The sequence below is a fragment of the Myotis myotis genome, unplaced genomic scaffold, assembly GCF_014108235.1.
Source record: "Myotis myotis isolate mMyoMyo1 unplaced genomic scaffold, mMyoMyo1.p scaffold_m19_p_2, whole genome shotgun sequence".
Lineage (NCBI taxonomy): Eukaryota > Metazoa > Chordata > Mammalia > Chiroptera > Vespertilionidae > Myotis > Myotis myotis.
In genome coordinates this window covers 21,881,633-21,905,239 of record NW_023416324.1, presented here as the reverse complement: position 1 = coordinate 21,905,239, position 23,607 = coordinate 21,881,633, and the positions used below count along the sequence as shown (strand labels likewise).

General features: G+C 40.3%; 1 protein-coding gene across 16 annotated transcripts in view; it reads right to left on the bottom strand.

The window, feature by feature from the left end:
- ZMYM4 (zinc finger MYM-type containing 4) overlaps positions 1–23,607 on the bottom strand; it is a 124,422-nt gene that overhangs the window by 18,937 nt on the left and 81,878 nt on the right. For 14 of the 16 annotated variants that reach the window (XR_004973848.1, XR_004973847.1, XR_004973849.1 and 11 more), the window contains 14 exons: positions 22,407–22,579; positions 21,718–21,868; positions 21,023–21,163; positions 20,155–20,192; positions 19,109–19,253; positions 14,957–15,075; positions 14,032–14,200; positions 10,678–10,938; positions 9,059–9,112; positions 8,460–8,639; positions 7,956–8,050; positions 1,944–2,115; positions 1,659–1,754; positions 731–882 (listed from right to left, as the gene is read on the bottom strand). Coding sequence is in view for 12 of the 16 variants with exons in the window: in XM_036347696.1 (XP_036203589.1) it covers positions 731–882; positions 1,659–1,754; positions 1,944–2,115; positions 7,956–8,050; positions 8,460–8,639; positions 9,059–9,112; positions 10,678–10,938; positions 14,032–14,200; positions 14,957–15,075; positions 19,109–19,253; positions 20,155–20,192; positions 21,023–21,163; positions 21,718–21,868; positions 22,407–22,579 (1,946 nt within the window). In the remaining 4 variants the exon portion in view is untranslated. Of the gene's footprint in view, positions 1–730; positions 883–1,658; positions 1,755–1,943; positions 2,116–7,955; positions 8,051–8,459; positions 8,640–9,058; positions 9,113–10,677; positions 10,939–14,031; positions 14,201–14,956; positions 15,076–19,108; positions 19,254–20,154; positions 20,193–21,022; positions 21,164–21,717; positions 21,869–22,406; positions 22,580–23,607 lie in introns of those variants that run through there. The other 2 variants (XM_036347704.1, XR_004973850.1) reach the window with 2 other exon arrangements.

Below are 23,607 nucleotides of genomic sequence, written 5' to 3'. Positions count from 1 at the left end.
CCCTTCCTCTCTGAAATCAATAAAAACATATTTTTTAAAAGAGTATTAATATTTACTTATATTCCTGAAACATATGCTCAAAACTGCTTTCTAGAAAGTATGTGCTAATTCCCACCCACTCTAAAGGTGAACTCGACTCACAGAACTTATATCAACAAGTGTTATATAATTTTTTATTTTTGCTAATGTGAAAGACAAATGATGGTGTAATTATTATTTTAATTAGTGTTTTTAAAATGTAAATGAGACTATATGATTTATACAAATACACAAATACATTCACCACAGTCTCCTGTGTCACTTCTTTTGTGAATTGCTATTTTTGTGTTGTTGTTTTCTTGTTAATTTAACAATAAAATGCACCATCCTCAATTTCTGTTATTCTACTAATACTCTCAATTCAGTATACAAAAGACCGTATGATCAAGATTTTTTAAAACAAGGTAAGTGCTTCATCAACAAGAGAACATAAAAAATTATCAAGGGGAACACTTTGTAAAGTGTTCCAACCATAACACTGCACACCAGAAACTATTACAAAATAATATTATAATGTTAAATGTAAACTGTCATTGAAAAAAAAATTTTAGTTAAAAAAAAAAAAGGGAAGCATAAGAAGAGATTATAGGAACAATACCAACCAATGAATATACACTATAATTTTCAACTTATTCACAAGTCCTATCAGATTAAAAATGTAACATTTTATAACAACTATTGAATTTGATACCTGCTGAATTCCAAGGCACAAGTATAAGATACTGTCTGGATCATATTTTTCACCATTTGGTCTCCGCACCTCTTGGATAAATTGGCATAAGCCCACACTCAACTCAGCAAAAGTGCATGACAAAATATCTTCCTTCAGCTTGACAGAGCGGACTGTGGAAAGGTAGAAGACATCTGAAATATTAACTTATAAAAAATATAATGCCCGCTGGTATGGGTCAGTGGCTGAGCGTCGACCTGTGAACCAGGAGGTCACAGTCCAATTCCCAGTCAAAGCACATGCCCGGGTTGTGGGCTCGATCCCCAGTGTGGTGCGTACAGGAGGCAGCCCATCAATGATTCTCTTTCATCGCTGATGTTTTTCTCTCTCTCCTTTTCCCTTCCTCTCTGAAATTAATAAAAAATTACTAAACAACAAAAAAAGGGAATACAGTACCATTTACTTGATTCATTGAATAAACACTGAGGATTGTGCTATCCTGATCTCAAGGTTTTTTTAGTTAAAGAAATAAATACAATGCAGTATGTATGGTGTAACAGGTGCTATAATAGAGGTGTATTTAAATGAGATTCTATGAAAGGAAATGAAGGAAATCTAATAAATGAGAAGGGTCAGGTCAGATTCTAGAGAATGTGACACTAATGCTAAACCTTGAAAGGTGAAGAAGAGTTACACAGGTAAATAAAGAATCTGAGCTACTTGTAAAATTTAAGAAAAATAAACAAAATCCTTTATATTTACATAATAAACTGATGATCGAAAGATACAATTTTACCTTTATAACAAACCCTTAAAATTGGGAGTAGTATATCAATTTTTCTTTTTAACAATAAGACTTCAATTTCTAAATAATTTTAAACATTCCATTTATAATCTGAAATTGGCAATGATATTATAAGTGACCACAAGGAAACAAAATGAGTTTTACCTCTACAGCCTGGCTCTGAGGATTCTTGGGAGAGTGGATGGTCTTGAGCACTTCCTAAGGGATCAGAACATGGGCTAGACGAGGCATGTTCAATTCCTGAAAGGAAAAATAAATAAATAAATGAGAAGTTTAAATAAAAATGGGGAAAAATTAAGTAAAGCCAAAACTAGAGTTTTTTTGGATTTTTGACCTAGTATTTATTCTTTTAGAGTAGATTCATTAATTTATTTATTCATATCCCCTTTATCCCCTAAGTCAAAACACAAATTCATGCTGTGTATTTACCGCCACATTTCAGATCCCCCTGCTCTTCCTTGGCATTTTTCCACTGAACCCAGTTCTTCCAGGCATTTACCCCATACATGTATTTCAGTGTCATCCCAGACACTGAGCACCCTTGAAAGGCTCCTTGAATAAGACTCCTGGGCTCCACAGGTACTATAGACTTCTTTCGTCCCTGTCAGAAGTCCAAAAATACAGAATATAAAATTTAGTCTTGGATCTTTAAGAATCAGCGTTCTCAAAGCTAGAAAGGGCATACATTTACAGAATATGGAAATTGTATTAGATCTGAAAGATTCAGAGTTCTTAGAGCTGAAACGACCTTTGGAGAAAAAAAAGAAAGTTGAAATATAGAAGACCGTATGTAATTATTACTAGGATTTGAGTATTTACCATGGGCCAGTATATGGACCTACCAATGAGGTCGAATAACATTTACTATCAGGTCTGTTTAATGAACACACGAACAGAACATATTTTGGGTATAGAAAAGCCTCAGTAAGTTCTCCAACTATAATGTAATTAAACTAGAAACCAATAATGGAACGATGCTAAGAAAATACTCAAAAACTGGAAATTAAACGGCACATTTATTAATACCCCATGGGTCAAAGAAGAAACCACAAATGCAATTAAAAAATATTTTGACCGGAAGTGAAAATATAAACAAAACATATCAAAATGTTTGTGATGATGCTAAAACAGTGCTTACAAGCATATAGGATTCTACTGAGCCTCCTGTCTATCTACTCCAGGACTTCTGTGAGGATCAAATGAGATGAGGCATGTGAAAACGCTTCACAAACATTTGGTTAAACTGTAAAATGTTTGGATATAAAGCAAGTTGGGTTCTTGGGCTGAAGAAACTGCAAGGAGGCTAGTCGCTAGGGAGAGGAAGCCGGGTGTTGCGACATCATTATCCGGCAACTGTTTCCGGGCTGGGCTGTGGACCGCATTTTGCGTCATTGGCTCTTGGCAGCATTGGCTGCGATTTGGTGGGGTGTCGCTCCGGGGTGGTGGCGGGGCCTGGGTACCACTTGGGGGATGCCAAGTGTTGGTTTGTCAGGGCCAGGTCCATGGTGCCGCTTATTTTTAAACTAGAGGCCCAGTGCACAGATTCATGCACCAGTGAAGTCCCTTGGCCTGGCCTGCACCCTCTTGCAATTCAGGACCCATTGGGGATGTCAGACTGCCAGTTGCAGCCCGATCCCCACAGGCCAGGTCGAGGACCCCACCAGGGCACAAATCCATGCACTGGGCCTCCGTATGCATATAAGATCTTTCATTAATCTCTTCACACCCTCCCCCCCTCCCCTTTTCTCTCTGAGATCCATCATTCTATTCCATTTTTCCATGCCTGTGTGTTGATCATCTGCCCCCTGGTGGTGAGTGCGCATCATAGCTATGGGTCAAAGGGACACTTAGGCTTTTATACTAGTACTAGAGGCCCGGTGCACAAAAATTTGTGCACTCGAGGGGGATGGGGGAGTCCCTCAGCCCAGCCTGTGCCCTCTCACAGTCTAGGACCCCTCGGGAGATTACGACCTGCTGGCTTAGGCCTGCTCCCAGGTGGCAGAGGCCAGGCCCAACCCCTAGGTGCAACCCCTGGTCGGGCTCAGAGCAGGGCTGATTGGGGAGTTGGGGCGCTGCCCCATCATGCACAGAGCAGGGCGGATCGGGAGGTTGCGATGCCACCCTCAATCACGCGCAGGGTAAGGCCGATTGGGGTTTGGGGCACCGCCCCGTCACACTCAAGGCAAGGTCGATGGGGAGGTTGCAGCACCACCTCCTGTCACGCACAGAGCAGGGCCAATCAGGGGGTTGGGGCGCTGCCCCCTGTCACTCACAGAGGAGGGCCTATCAGGGGGGTTGGGGCTCCGTACCCTGTCACGCACAGAGCAGGGTCGATCAGGGGATTGGGGAGCTCCCCCCTGTCATGCACAGAGCAGGGCCCATCAGGGGGTTGAGGAGCTCCCCCCTGTCACGCACAGAGCAGGGCCCATCAGGGGGTTGAGGAGCTCCCCCCTGTCACTCACAGAGTGGGGCCGATAGGGGAGTTGGGGCACTGCCCCCTGTCACACACAGAGCAGGGCGGATCAGGGGTTTGGGGCGCCGCCCTCTATCACCCACAGAGCAGGGCCAATCAGGGGGTTGGGGCGCCGCACCCTGTCACACTCAGGGCACGGCCGATGGGGAGGTTATGGCTCTACCCCGTCACACACAGAGCAGGGCCCGTGGGGGGGGGGGGCGCGGGAGACGGGGGGTTGGGGTGCCGCACCCTGTCACACACAGAGCAGGGCCGATCAGGGGGTTGGGGCGCCGCACCCTGTCACACACAGAGCTGCAGGGCGATCAGGGGTTGGGGAGCTCCCCCCTATCAGGCACAGAGCAGGGCTGATCAGGGGGTTGGGGTGCCTTCCCCTGTCACAAACAGAGCAGGGCGGATAGGGAGGTTGTGGCCTCGCCCCTGTCACACACAGAGCCGCAGGGCGATCAGGGGGTTTGGGCGCTGCCCCGTCACGCTGATCCCGGTGCCGGGAGGCCTCGCAGCTCCGCTGATCCCGGTGCTGGGAGGCATATTACCCTTTTACTATATAGGATAGAGGCCTGGTGCATGGGTGGGGGCTGGCTGGTTTGCCCTGAAGGGTGTCCTGGATCAGGGTGGTGGTCCCCACTGGGGTGCCTGGCCAGTCTGGGTGAGGGGCTGAGGGCTGTATTCAGGCTGGCGGGTGACTGAAGCTCCCAACTGCTCCTTCTTTTCTTTTTTTTTTTATTCTGGGCCAGCTTTAGCTCTGAGGCTTGGCTCCAGCTCTTAGGCCTCGGCTGCTGAAAGCAGGTATCTGGTTTGTTTGGGTTCTATAATCGAAACACTGTTTCAACTCTAGCTCTGAGATCCCGGCTGGCTGAAATGTTTCTGGGGTTTTGTTTAGCTTCTATATTTGTAACAATGTTTCAAACTGCAAGCTCAGAGGCAGGCAGCGGCAGGCGGGGAACGTTGGAGTCCTCCGTCACTGAAGCCAGCAAGTCTCATGTTCGCTTCAAGCTGCCTGGCTGCCGGCCGCGATCTTGGCTGGCAGTTAATTTGCATATCGCCCTGATTAGCCAATGGGAAGGGTAGTGGAGGTACGGCTAATTAGCATGTTTCTCTTTTATTAGATAGGCTATAGATGGCCAGTGCACGTGATGGCAGCTCCTGCGTTGTGTGTGCCTCCTGGTGGTCAGTGCGCATCATAGCTACCAGTCAGACAGACGGACACTTATCCTTTTATATATATAGATTATATAAAATAGTGAGCCTCATTATAGAGTTTTTTAAGAGCTAAATTTAGACTTTAAAAAATAAAAATTTTATAACAAAGATTATAAAAAGTTTTTTAAAGTAAACAAAACAAAGCAAAAAACCTCAATTATAAAAACAAAATTAAAAAATCCCTGCTGAAAAAAATGTAAAATATAAGATATGGTTGACTTTAAGAAACACACACATGGAGAAACTAAGATGGCGGCATAGATAAACACCGGGAAATTGCTGCTTCCCACAACAATCGATAAATGCATCAAAAACACAAGGTGGACACCATCCAGAACTACAGGAGGGCTGGCTGAGTGTAAATTCTACAACTAGAAGGAAAGAAAAGCACACTGCGAGCGGGAGGAGCTGCGGAGGTGGAGTGCAGAGGTACGGGGGCTTGCGCGCACGGAAAGGGTCTGGCACCTGAGGACGCGGCTGTCGTTTTGAATCCGGAGGGAGACACAAGCTCCCGACGGCTCTGAAATCCGGTTCCGGGAAGTCTCTGGGGACCCAGGACTCATACAGGGAGATACTGGACTGTCTGGTAGCAGGCGAGCTTGAGAGCGGCTTTCCCTCAGAGGTGCTTGCAGCCATTGCCGGCACACTGGGACTCGCGACTCCTTAGGGCAGGGCTGAGGCTCCGCCATAGCTGCTTTCTCCGCCCTTTGATTTCTTGAGACCCCGCCCCGCCCAGGCTGCTGCAGAGGCTTTTGCATATGAATGCCCCGGCCATTTGCAACCTGTAATTACCTAACCGCAGCAGGGCCAGATAGACCCAGAGCTTCCAAGAGAAGGCCCAAGGCCCCACAGCGGCTTGCATTGCTACACAGCTGAGCATCATCAGGGCACTTCCAAACTCCAAAAAAAAGGAAGGGGAATCTGCAGTTCTCTTCGTAGTTCCTGCTGGGTAGCCTCAGGCAGAGGCTAAATTAGCACCTCCTTAGATCCAAGAGCCACTGTACCCAGTGGTCAGAGGGGAACCATCCAGATCACAACTCCTCAGATCCATAAGGGACACACTCAGGGTGCAGTCTCAGTGAGCACCAAAGCCCCACTGAAGCAAGTCTTGCCCCAGAAGGGTGTCTCCAACACAGAAGTTCTCCCACTGCAGACACAGCTGATTCTCGCTGCCAATTGCCCTGGAGGTCAATTCCTCCCAGTGATCCTACAACAACCAAGGCATAGCTACAACAAGACTATGCACAAAGCCCACGAGGGGGTGCACCAAGAGTGTCCACCTCAGGTAACTGGGGAGGCTGAGCCACTGGGCCCTACAGGACACCTAGCACACAAAGCCACTCTATCAACACAGGGAAGCAGCCAAAATGTGGAGACAAAGAAACAGGTCACAAATGGCAGAAATGGAGGAAAGCAAACGACTGGATATAGAGTTCAAGGCCACGTTTATAAGGTTTTTCAAGAATTTTATGGAACCCGCCGATAAATTTAATGAGTCCCTCAATAAGTATAGTGAGACCATGGAGGACATGAAAAAGGACCAACTAGAAATTAAGCATACACTGATTGAAATAAAGAATAATCTACGGAGATCCAACAGCAGACAAGAGGATCCCAAAAATCAAGTCAAAGATTTGAAATACAAAGAAGCAAAAAATACCCAACTGAAAAAGAAAAAAGAAAAGAGATTACAAAAATATGAAGATAGTGTAAGGAGCCTCTGGGACAACTTCAAGCGTACCAACATCAGAATTATAGGGGTACCAGAAGAAGAGAGAGGGCAAGATATTGAAAACCTATTTGAAGAAATAATGACAGAAAACTTCCCTCACCTGGTGAAAGAAATAGACTTCCAAGTCCAGGAAGCGCAGAGAACCCCAAACAAAAGGAATCCAAAGAGGACCACACCAAGACACATCATAATTAAAATGCCAAGAGCAAAAGACAAAGAGAGAATCTTAAAAGCAGCAAGAGAAAGACAGTCAGTTACCTACAAGGGAGTACCCATATGACTGTCAGCTGATTTCTCAACAGAAACCATGCAGGCCAGAAGGGAGTGGCAAGAAATATTCAAAGTGATGAATAGCATGAACCTGCAACCAAGATTACTTTACCCAGCAAAGCTATCATTCAGAATAGAAGGTCAGATAAAGAGCTTCACGGATAAGAAAAAGCTAAAGGAGTTCATCACCACCAAACCAGCATTATATGAAATGCTGAAAGGTATTCTTTAAGAAGAGGAAGAAGAAAAAGGAACTCTTACCATTTGCCACAGCATGGATGGAACTGGAGAGCGGATAAATACCACATGATCTCACTCATGTGTGGAATATAATGAACAACATAAACTGATGAACAAGGACTGATCCAGAGACGGAGAGGCATTGATTGGACTGTCGGGCTTTGGAGGGAGGGGAGGGGAGGGTGGGGGTAAGGGGGAAAGATCAACCAAAGGACTTACATGCAGGCATATAGGCCTAACCAATGGACACGGACAACGGGGGGGGGGGGGGGGGTGAGGGCATGAGCGGGGGGGGGGGTGTAGAGGGTAACGTGGGGACAAGGACACATATGTAATATCTTAATCAATAAAAATATATTTAAAAAAAAAAAAAAAAGAAACACCCACACACACACCCTCCATGAGGTTGTAAAACAACATATGGAAGTTCCTAATCCTGGCAATACAGAGTTTTGTAAACTACTGGAATTAATCAAGACTTATAGAATAAAGGAACAAAAAGAAAAGTTAATCTACTGCTTACTCTTCGTCTGGGCTGGGGGAAGCCATCTCTGTGTCGTCGTCTTGTTCGGGAACGTGCCTGGATTCCCTGCCCTTTATTCAATGGGTCAAAGGATTCTATAAGAATCAGCAGAAGCATAATGTAAGATAAATTAACTCAGAGACTTAAAGACTAAGACTAAGAAAGAAAATAGCAGATAATAATCACTATCTATATTCATTATTTTATTTGTGATAACATAAAAATTTGACATATATACTTAAGAGAAATAAAGGATATTGCATTTAAATTAGGAGTTCATAAACAACCAAGAAAACTACCTTTATGGTTACTGTGGGAAAGCTTAAAAACACACACAAATTAACTTCTTGTAAGAACAACATGGTACAAATTAACACCTTCAAAGGCAATGACCACGTGTGCACTAGATTATTATCACACATAATTGCTTCATAATGTCAATTTGGTGTTGTACCAATCTTCTAAAATAAAAGACTTTCAGTGGAAAAGTTACATTGCACAAACCTGATGGAAAGTCTGCTTCCAGATCCTGTTCAGTTTCCCCTTTTGAGAACTGCTTCAATTCTGAATCAGCCTCTTGCACGGCATTTGACTTTAAGGCATAATGATTCAACTCTTCCTCCCAGCTATGTGGAGTAGATACTGCCTCTGATTCCAGGTCACCACTGTATGTGCTTCCTTGGTCTGAGATAGATAGAAAGCACAGCTTCAAAATAAGATAGACTGTTAACATAGCCAGAAACCTTCCTGAAACCCCTAAATACCAAAAACAGATATGGTTGAGGAACAATTACCCAGGTACATTTAACAATGAAGTAACTTATTTACCAGTCTCACAGAACTGGATTCATATTCTTGGTATACAGTTTAAAGCTTTATCTCAATCCTTAAAATCAATATTTGAGGGGGAAAAAGAAAAAAATATTTGAGGTAGCTTTTATTATTCTCATTATAAATTAGAACACAATCATAAACACCCAGTACCCCTAAAATAGCAAAAATTTCAAATATTTAATCCGAGGATGCTAATATTTTATGGGTTTGTATTATTTACAGGAAAGTACATGATTCTAAGATCCAAAAATATATTTACAGTTACAAACCTTTTTCAAATATCTTAGTGTCTAGAAAGAGTTCTTGTTCAGAAGTTTGGGATCCTAAAGAAAAAAAAAAGCACATAATAAATAATTTATACATACACACAAAGCAAACTGCATCAAAATAAATGACGGTACTACATACATGAATCACAAAGAGAGTTCTAAGGAAATAGCCTTCACATGCAGAAAGAATGTTTCATTAATAAAAGTAGGCATGCGTAGTAAATGAAGTTAAATTATGACTTATAACAGCAGTTAAACTTTTAGGTAGCAGTATGAAAGAAGTCATGACAAGAGACACCTTTATTTTGCATTTTGCTCTCGTGTGCTACCTGAAATTCTTCCCCACCACGACACACACAACATATTCACAGATTTGACAAATCTGTTTAAATTCCTTTCTACCTCTAAAATATAATATGCTATAACACTGCATTGGAAAACCAACAGAATTAGAACATAAGTTACATGAGCAACCTACACATGGAACTAAACAGAACACGGTTCTATCAATTATAAACTACTTTAAAAGTAAGAAGCTAGCCCTGGCCAGTGTGGTTCAGTTGGTTGAATATCATCTCATGCACCAAAAGGTTGGTAGTTTGATTCCAAGTCAGAGCACATGCCCGGGTTTCAGGCTTGATCCCCGGTAGGGGAGTACAGGAGGCAGCCAATCAATATTTCTCTGTCACATTGATCTTTCTTTCTCTTCCTCTCCCTTCCTCTCTAAAATCAATAAAAACATATTTTTAAAAAAATAAAAGAAGCTTAAGGATTCAAAGTAGTAAAAACTATTTTTTTAAAGACCCAGGAAAATTACTTCTTTTCCTGAAATCAAAGATAAGTTATCCAGATCCCTTCAGTTGAAATTCATTTTTCCCTCCTTTATGTTTTTAAACTATTTTATTTTACTTACACTATAGTGATTACAACTATCTGTCTTGAAGCTTAGTTTTGAAAGTTCTTCTGTCTCACTCCAATTGTAGGCTAAGGCAAAGTCACTACATTTGTACAGAGGAAGCACTCGATAAATGTTAACTGTTAACATGAATGTAGAAGCCAATTTAAATTGAGGTTTACCATCAGGTATTGCTTGAACTTCAAAAGTAAATATAATATCAGAAAGTTACAAGATAAGCATAGGGACAATATTCTCAGACATTAAAATTCATATATAAATGGGTCAGAATTATGAGACCATACACTAAAGAACAAAATGAGACCAGAAACACTGGAATTAACAAATATGCTTTTTACTCATCACTCAGAACATATATGCCTTAAAAACTTACTGGCAACACAACAGAAAACTTAACAGTTTTTCAAATACTACAGTGTTCAAAAAATTATCTAGCACTTCTTATGTAAAATCAAATCCCAGCTTTGTAAAAACTGTCACTGAAAAAAAAAACTTGTCAGAAAAGAATGATTTTTTGGCTCATCAGTGATATATTAAAAGGCCTTTGTGAAAATTCACTGATGTATTTCAACTATCTTATACACCATTTTAGCTCTCTCTTATCGTTATACTAATGGCTGGTGCACAGATTCGTGCACATTGAAAGGAAATTAATTAGAAGAAATATTTTAATATCTTAATAAATATTTTAATAAATAAGTACTTGTCGATGACTGTTCTTTGGACATTTTCTGCCGACGACGCTGGCTTCTTTCAGCTTCAGCAGTACGTTGTGCCAATAGTTGTTCTTCAGACATATTCTGTCGATGACGTCGCTTTCTTTCAGCATCAGGGATACGTTGTGCCAATTGTTGTTCTTCAGACATATTCTGTCGACGACGCCGGCTTCTTTCAGCTTCAGAGGTACGTTGTGGCAATAGTTGGTCTTCAGACATATACTGTTGACGATGCCGTTTTCTTTCGGCTTCAGAATGTCAACAAAAACAACCAAATTTATGATCGACAATGACAGATCAAAACACACGTGTGCGATTGGTGCCAGCGAGAGCTTTATATGTATCGTGCATGCGTGAGTTAGCTTAGCCTGTTATATCTAAACTAGAGGCCCAGTGCACAGATTCGTGCACTAGTGGGGTACTTCAGCCTGGCCTGTGGGGATCGGGCGGAAACCAGCTCTCCGACACCCCCTGGGGGATCCCAGATTGCGAGAGGGCGCAGGCCAGCCCGAGTGACCCCACTGGTGCACAATAGGGGCAGGGGAGAGACCATGGGAGGTTGTCCGGCTGGGAGGAACCATGGGAGGGCTCCAGGGAGTGTCCAGCCCGTCTCACCCAGTCCTGAATGGCTGGACCCCAGCAGTAGGCTAAGCTACTAGTTGAAGGTTAATGTGCATCATAGAAATGGGTCGAACAGTCAGAGAGACAATTAGCATATTAGGTTTTATATATTAAAGGCTAATATGCTAAGTGTCCATCCAGGTAATGTCATTTAGCAAGGCCCGACTTCCTCTCCCTAGCAATGACTAGCCTCCTTGCAGTTTCTTCAGCACAAGAACCCGACTTGCTTTATAGCCAGGTGCAAACATTTCACACTTTAACCAAATGTCTGTGAAGCATTTTCACGTGCCTCATCTCATCTGATCCTCACAGAAGTCCCTGGAGTAGGTAGATAGGAGACTCAGTGGAATCCCATTTTCTTTTCATTAGCTGGAAAACAGAGATTTAGAAACTTGACCCAACTGAAAAGAAGTGAGAAATGCCGGACCTTGAAAATAACTTCAGGTTTTCTCCCTGCATTGTCAAACACTGCTGCAGTTAAATATTTTACCCTTTGTTCTCCCTGCGTGAACTACAATAATAATCTCCTTCATGTTGATATTTACTGCTGTGTTGCTGACAACTACCTGAAAGAGAAGTTGGGGTGCTTCACTGGACTGGAAAAAGTTTAGCTAAATCAGAAAGAAGGTCTAATTAAGCAAGTTTATTCTATATCTATAAAAGGCTAAGTTTACTTGTGCATGCGCGATACATATAAAACTCTTGCTGGTGGCAATCACACAAGTGTGTTTTGATCTTGTTATTGTCGATCGTGAATTTGGTTGACATTTCTATTATAAAGGGTGAATAGAGATATTAAAATAGTTCTTCTAATTAATTTCCTTCCAATGTGCATTAATCCGTGCACAGGCCACTAGTATATAAAATTGTTATTATTGTAGATTACGCAGATCTACAATAGAGGGCAAAATATTTAACTATAGCAGTGTTTGACTATATTCTGTGCAGTGAGAAAACCTGAAGTCAGTTTCAAGTTCTACCATTTCTTACTTCTTCTCAGTCAGGTCAAGTTTCTAAGCTTTCTAAATCTCCGTTTTCTGGCTAATGAAAAGAAACTAGGATTCTACTGAGTCTCCTATCTACCTACTCCAGGACTTCTGTGAGGATCAGATGAGATGAGGCACGGGAAAACGCTTCACAGACATTTGGTTAAAGTGTAAAATGTTTGCACTTGGCTATAAAGCAAGTCGTGTTCCTGGGCTGAAGAAACTACAAAGAGGCTAGTCATCGCTAGGGAAAGGAAGCCGGGTGTTGCTACGTGACGTCATTACCCAACGTCCACAGCGACCGTTTCTGGGCTGGGCTGAGCTGGACTGTGAGCCGCATTTTACACCATGGGGTCTTGGCAGCGTTGGCTGCGATTCGGTGGGGTGTCACTCCAGAGTGGTGGCAGAGCCTGTGTCCCACTTGGGGAAAGCAGAGTGTTGGTTTGTCGGTGCCAGGTCCGTGGTGCTGTTTATTTTTTATTTTTTAATATATTTTTATTGATTTCAGAGAGGAAAGGAGAGGAAGAGAGAGATAGAAACATCAATGATGAGAGGGAATCATTAATTGGATGCCTCCTGCACATTGCACTGAGCCCGCAACCAAGGCATGTGCTCTTGACTGGAATCGAACCTGGGACTCTTCAGTCCATAGGGCCACTGAGTCAAACCGGCTAGGGAGCAGTTTATTTTTAATTGGCCAGTGCACATCATGGCAGCTCCTGCGTTGATCGTCTGCCCCTTATTTTTAAGTGGTCAGTGTGTGTCATAGCTACTGGTTGGAGGGAAGGATGGACACTTAGCCTTTTTTATATATAGATCACTTCTTATATCCAAAACCCAGGAGCTGCTAATTAAGGCTAAAAACCTTTCAGGAGTTTATATTACTGAGTTCTGGTTAATATCACATATCATTTGCTTTGGAGTCAGATCTGGATTCAACTTTTGTTTCATTTACTTCCTGACTGTGTAACCTAGGCAAGTAAAATATCCTATTTTCAACTGAGGAATCTGAAGTAAACAGTAACTCCCCAATAGGGTTGTTGTGACATTAAAAGAGGTGACGTACATAGTGAATGTGGGACAATGCCTAGACTATGGTAAGCATATAAATGTTAACTATTGTTACCATTATTCTACACCCAGAATGAGATTTATCAATCAATTACTTGAGCCAATAGTTTTCCATTCTGCTACTAACATGCTAGTTATTACACAACTAGAGGCCTGGTGCACGAATTCCTGAACAGGTAAGGTCCGGCTGGCTGCCCTGGCCTTGATCGGGGTGGGCCGCGGGGGGAGGGAGGGGAGAAGGGAGAGGGGACACGGGAGGTAAGCCACCAGCCTCACTCTCATCGGGCCGGTTGGCCGGTCACAGTGCATGTCATAGGGACCGGTGATTCCAGTCGCTTGGCTTTTATACACATAGGTAGGAATTCTTATCTGAGGACCACGATTTCAATACAGGGATAAAATCAGAAAATGATCATGAAACTCAGATTTATGGTTTTCTGGAATCATTAACACTAAAAACTGCATTGAATATCAGCACTTAGTTTCCTTCCTTAAAAAGTGAGAACTTTCAGAGATATCAAAAAGGTTAACAAACCCACAGACTTGGTATTTAACACAATAAAGCGTTTAGAAACACCTTGACTGCCGCAACTCTAAAATTACTTGTTACAGGAAAATGTGTAGGGGTATTTTTTTCTTTCTTTACTTTAAAATTATACCAACCTCCCTGAGATAGAGTCTTCTTCTCTTCATCTTCTACAATCATTTCTGCCATCTCAAGGAGATCGGCTTCAAATGGATGTGAAGGAAGCTTTTCATTAAGGTCTTCAATACTCTCAGTGGCTTTATCTTCATTATCCGTCGAGGATGGAATAAGCATAGGGACAGGCATCTAAAAGACCAAGGATGGACTGAAGAGTTTCTTGAGCAACAGGTTCATCATCAAAGGTATTATTTATGAGATCATATAAGTATTAAAATAATAAACAAATTCAAGATATTTTTCTATTGCTGATAATTAAAGTACTATTGCTGGGGTTTTTCTTTATAAGAATACAGCCATTTAAATCAAAATTTAGTAAGAGCTTTTCTGCAAACTCAACAAAATGTGTGTCTGAATACACCAAATGGATAATTATCTAACACACCTTTGTTTTGCTTTTGATTATATTTCTTGCTTAATATTCTCACACAACTGTTTCCCTTAAAAATTCAATACTGAGGAAAACTACATTTCTAATAACAAAATCAATACCTTTTTCTTTAATAAAAAGTAAGAATCATATAAATCACATTCATCTTTTCAACCTTTCTAGAATCTAGTGTTCTGACACACACACAATTTCTGATCTTTTTCTGAGATTTATGGCTTTGTGGAATCATTAACACTAAAAACTGCATTAAATATCAGTATTTAGTTGTATGAAACAATATAAAAAAGCTACCGTATAGCCTTCTCTGGCACGGTAAGGTACAAATAGAAGCAGTCCTTTATATACTCCACATTAAATAATGCAGTCATACAATAATAGCTAACCAGAGTAAGGTGTGTTTTACCAACAAGTAAAAAGTTTTTTATGGAATTGTTAAAATTTTATTAGAGGAAAATGTGTACTAACTTAATCGTAGCATCTATATGATTACTCACTGGAACTGGAATTCCAAATGGGACTGGTGCATACTGAGTATACAGATGAAGAGGTATGGGCACAAACACTGGTACAGGAACTGGCACCATAATGACTTGGGATGGGCTTAGCGTGTTTTCTGATGAAAAAAAGCACAAAAACAAAAAGGGTTAGAAACAACATTTTAATAAATATTCAATAAATATTTTTAAAAAATATATAGAGATTTATAGTTCAAGAGAAATATAATCTGTAATACTAAGAGTTCATAAAAAGGAGAAATGCCCTAGTGGTTTGGCTCAATGGATAAAGTGTTGACATGCAGACTGAAACGTCCCAGGTTCAGTTCCAGTCAAGGGCACATGGCCAGATTGTGGGCTCAATACCCAGTGTGGAGAGTGCAGGTGAAGCATAGTAATCTCAATCTTGGGTAGAAATTGCTATTTATATTTTAACCCAGCTATTCTGGCTTTTGTAAACATTTGCTTGCTTAAATAACAGGGTAGTTACCTCAGTTTCCAGATTGAGACCTGGAAACTCACATAAATCACCCAATTATGTTGCCAGCCCACATCACAAAGGTTATTCTTCTGTGCCTGAGGACCAAAACCACAAGACTGCTTCCCGTTGACTCAGTGGCTCCAGGAATTGGGACTGTAGATGACCTTTAGAGATTATTAACTTTGCTCAATTCTGCTTCTGTACAATGTGCTTTCGCAAGATAGCTCCACATTCCAAAATCTAGCAGGATGTGGCTTTTGTCTTTATAAGCTTGCTACTGTAGTCACTCAGGGCTGCAAGATTTGGAGAGCTAATGCCCCCTCATAGCCACTGGCTTTTGAATAAACGACTCCTTAATTCGACTTCTTGATTGGGGTGTCCTTTGTGTGATTCACGGGGTACATTACAACACAGGAGGCAGCCGATAAATGAATCACTCTCATTATTGATATTTCTATCTTTCTCCCTCTCCCTCTCTGAAATCAATAAAAATATATTCTAAAAACAAAAAGGAGAAATAACTAAAGTAGCAAAGAAAAGTTTGAGTATAGCACGAACAAAAAAGTGAGCAATACAATGATTATCAATGACACAAAGATAAAATTAATGAAAGATATAATGTGGTTAATAAAGGGAAGGATGGGAACAGTGATCACAGATGAGGGGTATGAAAAGCTGTTAACATGAGTAAGTAGATTATGTTAAAAAGCAGACTGAATAAGTAGAATGACCATTTTTGTGAAATCATTTCTAGTAGTAGTGGGGAGCAATTACAGATCCTTTAATACAAAGTAATGTGACAAAATAGCATTAAAGAGATTAATTTGGCTGCCAGCAATGCACAGAATAAAATTACATAAAGTGTAAATGTAGGAGACAATTACAATATGTAGAGCTAACATGATGAAGGCCTGAATTAGGGTGACAATACCACCTACAAAAAACATCTATATCTATATCTATATCTATACCTATAGATATAGATATAGATATAGATATATGACTAGAGGTCCTGTGCACCTTTTGTGCATGGGTAGGTCCCTAGGCCTGGTGGGTGATCAGGGCCAATCGGGGCCTTCCAGCTACTGGCCAGGGCCTTTCTTCCAGCTGCCGGCTGCCAACTGGGGCCTTCCTTCGTTCCGCGCTACCCCCTCATGGTCAGTGTATGTCATAGTGAGCGATCGAACTCCCCGTCTCCTGAACTCTTGTGGGGACACTTTGTATGTTAGCCTTTTATATGTATACATATGCTAAAGTATTACAAAGATGAAACAGACCTTGGAAACTAACTTAAATATGAGCAGGGAAAAGTGGAAAGGATGGAGGATTCATTCAATTATTTGATAAGTATTTAAAGAGTCCTTTCTTTGTGCCAGAAAAATATTCTAGATAACTATAAAATCATTAATGTAGGAGAAAAATCATGCTATTCACAAAAAGTGAAAAGCTGACAATTCAACTAGGGTTAGAAGTAGGAAATAATACAGGATCAGCTTTATCATGGTGCAGTGGATGTAAAAAGAGTTACCAGAATAATGTAAAAAAAAAAAAAAAAAGAGTTACCAGAATAGAGATGTCTGATAACCAAGGTACATAATACAAAATATGTATCCTATATAATAAAGAGGTAATATGCAAATTAACCCTCACACCCTCACAAGATGGCTACCTACGACCAGGCCGGCAGGGGGGTTAGTGAGGGACGACCAAGCAACTGAACAGCAGGCTGTGTGGGGAGACCAGGCCAGCGGGGGGTTAGTGAGGGACAACCAAGCAACTGAACAGTAGGCTGCATGGGGCAACCAGGCCAGGGGGTGGGGGCTGTGAGGGGTGACCAGGTTGGCAGGGGGGGAGGGGCAGTTGGGGGCGACCAGGCAGGTGAGCGATTAGGAGCCAGCGGTCCATGATTGTGAGAGGGATGTCTGACGGCCTAAACCAGTCAGACATCCACCAAGGGGTCCCGGATTGGAGAGGGTGCAGGCTGGGCTGAGGGGGACCCCCTCCCCATGCACAAATTTCGTGCATAGGGCCTCTAGTTGATATAAAATATAAGACTAAGTCACTTACAGCCTGCTATGCAATGTGGTCCACGGACCAGTAGCACTGACTTTATACAGGAGCTTGTGAGAAATGTAAAGCCTTAGGACCCACTGAATCAGAATCTATATACAATCCCAAAGTAATTCATATGCATATTAATGTTTGAGAAACACTGGCCTACAGGATAATCTTCCAGATCTAGGAATATAGGATTCCTTTCCAGTTTAAAAATTCTGGGGCTTTCATTTGGCAACAGGAGGAGCGCCACAGACCCATTCCCTAGTGAAACAAGCAAAACTGGTGAAAACTGCTGAAAACAACCATTTACATTATTTGGAAACTGTCCTTAGGGCATACAGCAAATGGAGAAATATTTATTCAGGAAAATCTACTGAAATTCAGTAAGAACAGTTGACCCACCACCTGCTTCATATTCCCATTCAACCGACTGAAGCAGCATTCTGGGTGGATATAATCAGAAGAATGGCTTCTCTTCAGGCAGCTCCAGATCAAGGATTACTCACCAGGAGGAGCAGGCCACCATTACTTCTCATCTCTTGCAACTACAAGTTCAAGAGGTTAATTTCCTTCCTCCACCCAACTCCCACTCACAAGCTAGAAGCCCTACTACAGGAATGGCAGGCTAAGAATAGTGGGGTCCAATCATCCTCACTCCAGATGACTTATAGGGCAAAGATTCCATGCTGGGACAAGCAAGCTGAGAAGATCAGAGGCTAGAAGCAGCTCAGAGATTATGCTTGGGGAGGGGGTGCAGGGGGAAGAAAGGTAGTTCATAAGGAAAGAAGCCCTGAAGCTCTCCTCAAAGAAATTGGTGTTATTTGAAAAAGAGTATGAAAAAAGTTCAAGCCTAAGGGGAAAACAATAGTTACTCTTAATTAAGATCCTATCTATATAATTTCAAAGTCTATACTTACTCCATGATATTAAGGAAATTAAATGAAATGTTCACAGTATGGTATAATCCAGGGGTGGGCAAACTTTTTGACTCGAGGGCCACAATGGGTTCTTAAACTGGACTCGAGGGCCGGAACAAAAGCATGGACGGAGTGTTTGTGTGAACTAATATAAATTCAAAGTAAACATCATTACATAAAAGGGTACGGTCTTTTTTTTTTTTTTTTAGTTTTATTCATTTCAAGCGGGCGGTAGTTTGCCCACGGCTGGTATAATCAATTAACTACTTTCTCTCTGTCATAACTTGTTAAGTCTCAGATGGTGAAAACACCTAATTCACAAGGATGCTGTAAGAATTAAATTGAACAATGTATATTAGCAACTAAATATATTACCTAGGAAATAGCAGGCACTCAATTAATAGAGGCAGACCCCACATTCCTTTCCCTTAAAAAAATTAAATGGCCGAAACCGGTTTGGCTCAGTGGATAGAGCGTCGGCCTGCGGACTGAAGGGTCCCGGGTTCAATTCCGGTCAAGGGCATGTACCTGGGTTGCGGGCACATCCCCAGTGGGGAGTGTGCAGGAGGCAGCTGATCGATGTTTCTCTCCCATCGATGTTTCTAACTCTCTATCTCTCTCCCTTCCTCTCTGTAAAAAATCAATAAAATATATTTAAAAAAAAAAAATTAAATGAAGAAAGTATAAGAAATATACCTGTCTGGCATTCTTTGTTTTGGGTATGTGGTTTGCATGAGGTGGCTTTAGTCTGTGTGATGGGTTTGCACAATAAAGCTTTATTCTTCAAAAGTCTTGGAGGCTGGGAAGGTGGCAGTTTCAGGGCATCTGTTTGTGTACTTGCCTAGTTAAAAACATAATCAAAAAAATAAAAAATTAATCAAAGAAACTAAAGACGTTTTCAAAAGCTTACCTTTAATTACAAAAAAAGATTATCATTTCTAAAGGAATATTATATTAGAATTACATGGAAAACACAACACACATTCTTGAAATAGCAATATACCAATATTTTAATAACTACATATTGATTCTAAATATATCTATTTACCAATTCTGTTTACCAAGAAAAATGCTATTTCTATTATTGTAAGCCATTGTTAATTAAGCACAAAGCTGGTAGAGTTTAAAATGAGAACTATTTTTCTTGACTAAATCTTAGAAGCCTTAGTTTCAAGATAACTAGGAATAACAGAATCACTTATGATCACTTCAGAGACTTGAAAATAAGATGATACCAATGGTATCCCAGAGACCAGGAAAACACTTAAGAAATGCCACTGTTTCAGTATAAGATTTTCTCATTATTTATTTTTTTTCTTATTTTAAGAGAAAAGCAAAAAATATTGAGTTAAAAAAAAAAAGTAATGCTTGTTTACCACATACTCTACACTGGGTAGAAAACAAAACTACATTTTATAGACATCTTATTTACAATCTGACTACATTACCAATGCTCCCAAAACCTTTTATGCCTAACTTCTATATAATTAACTTTAAGTCTGTAGAACAATAAAAAACTTCAGTAATTACAAAGATAGCAAACATAAAAAGAAATTAAAGTGTATAAAATACATAATTAAGTAAACAAAAATCCTATTCCTGAACAAATGTTAAATGAGCTCACAAAATTTATTTTATATAATAAATAAATAATAATAAAGGGCAAAGTAGTTTAGACATATTTATCCGACATCACAATGGAAAATAAATACAGTGGCAATACCAATAAAAATAAAACTTACATCCCCAATGATTTTCGCTGTTACTGTTGGAACTGCACCTGATATAAATTAAAATATATATTTAGGATCTTACACAATTAAACATTAACATTAAAAGCTGATTATCAGACAACTAGAGGCCCAATGCATGAAATTTGTGCACTGGTAGGGTCCCTAGCAGCTGCCAGCTGCCAGCCAGGGCCTCCCACCCTTTCCCCAGCTGGCCCTGTCCCCTGGTCAAACCCTTGGGCATAATTTGCATACTACGCTTATATTATATAGGATAAACACAAAGTCTCTCATAATAAAAATATGCACTACCTTAGTTTAATTCATGGAAAGACTGGCATCTAAAGTATATGAGAAAAAAATATCTGCAAATCATGAAAACACTAATGCCTACCAGCTCACAGTGAGCCACCATTCCTATATGAATACATCCAACATCCAATATAATAAAAGGCTAATATGCAAATTGTCCCCTAGACTGGGTGTTCAACCAGAGGGCAGGGCCAGCCCGCCAACTGCCAGCGGCCACTCCCCCACGTTGGTCCCATTCCCGATCAGCCCCCCTAACCCCAATCGGGGCTGGCCGACCAGACCCCAGCCATGCAGGAATTCGTGCACTGAGCCTTTAGTATGATAATGACCACTGATGGCAAAAAGATAGAGAACCACTATATTCACCTCAAAAAGGCTAGATCAGTGGTCAGCAAACTGCAGCTCGCGAGCCACATGCGGCTCTTTGGCCCCTTGAGTGTGGCCACGAAGTTTCAGTGTGGCACTGTTCGTGAGCGCCCACACGTGGTATTTTGTGGAAGAGCCACACTCAAGGGGCCACAGTTTGCCGGCCACTGGGCTAGATAAATGCTTTCAAATTAGGTCATACCTTGTAAAACGCTGTTAGAATTGACTGTGGGCTGAGCAGCAGGAGCACTTGCTAATGACACTACATTAGCTATAACTGGAGTTGAGTCTTTTCTTAACGATGGGGGCCCTGCTGAAGCAGCCGACACCATGGAAATACTTGCTGATTAAAATAAAAACAATTTTAAAACTTAATGTAATTTATATGCACATACATAAAAACCAACATCTCAAGGAGGTAAAACAATGCTTTTAAGTTAGAGTAAATTCTATTGAAGCAGAGTCACCTCAGGACTAGTAAGTTGTTTTTTAATTAGAGAAACTTAATATTCTGTGTACTTTATCTTGCATAACTACGCAGATGATACATTTAAGAGGCCATTTGATTTAGACTGTATCTTCTTTTTATAGTCTCAAATCCTTTTTTAAGGAAGTCAAGGTGTACATACCCAATTATAATACATCAATTGCCATTCCTTCCCATGAAGTTCTTAAAAGTTTATTTGATTATGTTTAGAGAAAAGTAAAAAAATAAATAAATAAATCATTTTTACTGGGCTTTAATCTCAAGGGTTAAACAAAAAATTATCTAAATGTTAACATCATGTGAACAGAATGAAATTTATGTTTCATGAAATTACTGACAATTATTTAATGTTCCAATCTGTAGGCGTAGTTAGTCCCCTACACCAGTGAAAGACTGAAGTTTAATTTTACCTGCATTGTTTTGTGAAGGTGGGTCACACATACTTTGCTGATTACAGAACATCAAGATACAAAGCAGGTTACAGAAATGTTTCATTTCTCCCCGCCATTTCAAGGACTCGCTGAGTTTACCCTGTCGCTTACAACCATCACATTTGGCCATCTGAAAAAGAAACAAAAGATGGTAAGAGAGTAAGAAATAAATTAGCTGTGGTCTGACAGAATAAATGTAACAAGTGAGAAAAATAACTTAGAATTTAAGTAAAAAAATGAAGTTTAATTATCCTGAAGTGGTAAATATTTATCTATCAATGATTTTATACTAAGCGTTAAAAAGTAGTATTATAGAGATGCAAATAAATTGTAATTAAAAAACATAGTGAAATAAGATCTATCTTCCTCAAAGACTTCAGAAAACAAAATCATTTTAGTTAAATGATAAATGAATAAAATTTTAATTTTAAGTATTTAATGTCTTAAGACTGTTTGTTAGGTCTTCTCCATGGAAATTACAAACAAAAGAAATATAACTTCAGTGACATTAAAGTCTTCCAAAATCTTAATTTAATGCTAAAGAACATAATACATTTAATCTTAAAAGTTTAAATACTTAAATTTTCCTTCATACTTGGTCAACAAATAAAATAAGGGAATAATGTATGCCCTAATTTGAAAAACCCATAAATGTGAATTATATTTACCTGGTAAAACAGAACTGTATATTTGGACATACATTCTTCACAACAGAACTCTTCCACTTTCCCCCCCAAATTACTCTGCACCAATTTGGGAGATGTCTGTAAACAATAACTGCATATTTTACAGTGATTTCCCCAGAGCTTGGCCAAGTCATGTTTATAAAGCAATTTGCAACCTATAAAAAAAATCAGGGAAGATGAAATTAAAATTAGGCAGAAATATTAAGTATCTCCATCTTTAATTTAAATGCCCCATAGTAAAGATACCACACCTGGGTCTTCACCAATTAAATAAAGAGATCAATATACACGACCAATACTATCATTTAAAAAATATTATAGTGCCCGGCCGGTGTGGCTCAGTAGTTGAGCATTGACCTATGAATCAGGAGGTAACACACATCAATTCCTGGTCAGGGAACATGCCTGGGTTGCAGGCTCAATCTTCAGTGTGAGGCGTGTGACCCACCTTCACAAAACAATGCAGCTGATCAATGATTCATCATTACTTTTTCTATCTCCCTCTCCCTATCCCTTCCTCTCTGAAATCAATAAAATAAAATAAAAACATTAAAAAATATATTATAGTGCATCTCATGTAGTAAAAGTCAATTTTTTTAAATATTTTTTATTGGTACTAGAGAGAGGAAGGAAGAGGGAGAGAGAGAAACATCAATGAGAGACACATCAACATTGATTGGCTTTTTCCAGCACACTCCACAATGGGGATCAAGGGTGCCACCCAGGCACTTGCCCTGACCCGGAATCACAAAGGCAACCTCTTGGTGCACAGGTCGACAACCAGCCACTGAGCCACACCGGCTGAGCTAAACGTCAACTTGTTTAATGAAACTTTTGTTTTATTTGGATATGTGATATCACAGTGTAAAATGTATTTTTGTGTGTATGTATGTTGTGGTCAAAAGGTTTGGAATCCACTAATCTAGTAAGCTAATCCTGTACAGTTTTAGAATAACACAAAACATTCTAAACATTTAAGATAGTCATTTAAATAAAGAAGAAAGTCTATCTCATACTGATTTGCAAATTCAGATTATCTATGTTCATAAATATAATGGCTGTTTAGAACAATAAAGTATAACCTTAGGATGCTACCAAATTTAAGGAGTTCCCTTTAGAAGCACCTGAACTGAAAAAACCCTATCAACCTAATATCGATAAATGTTTATCACATTACCATCTT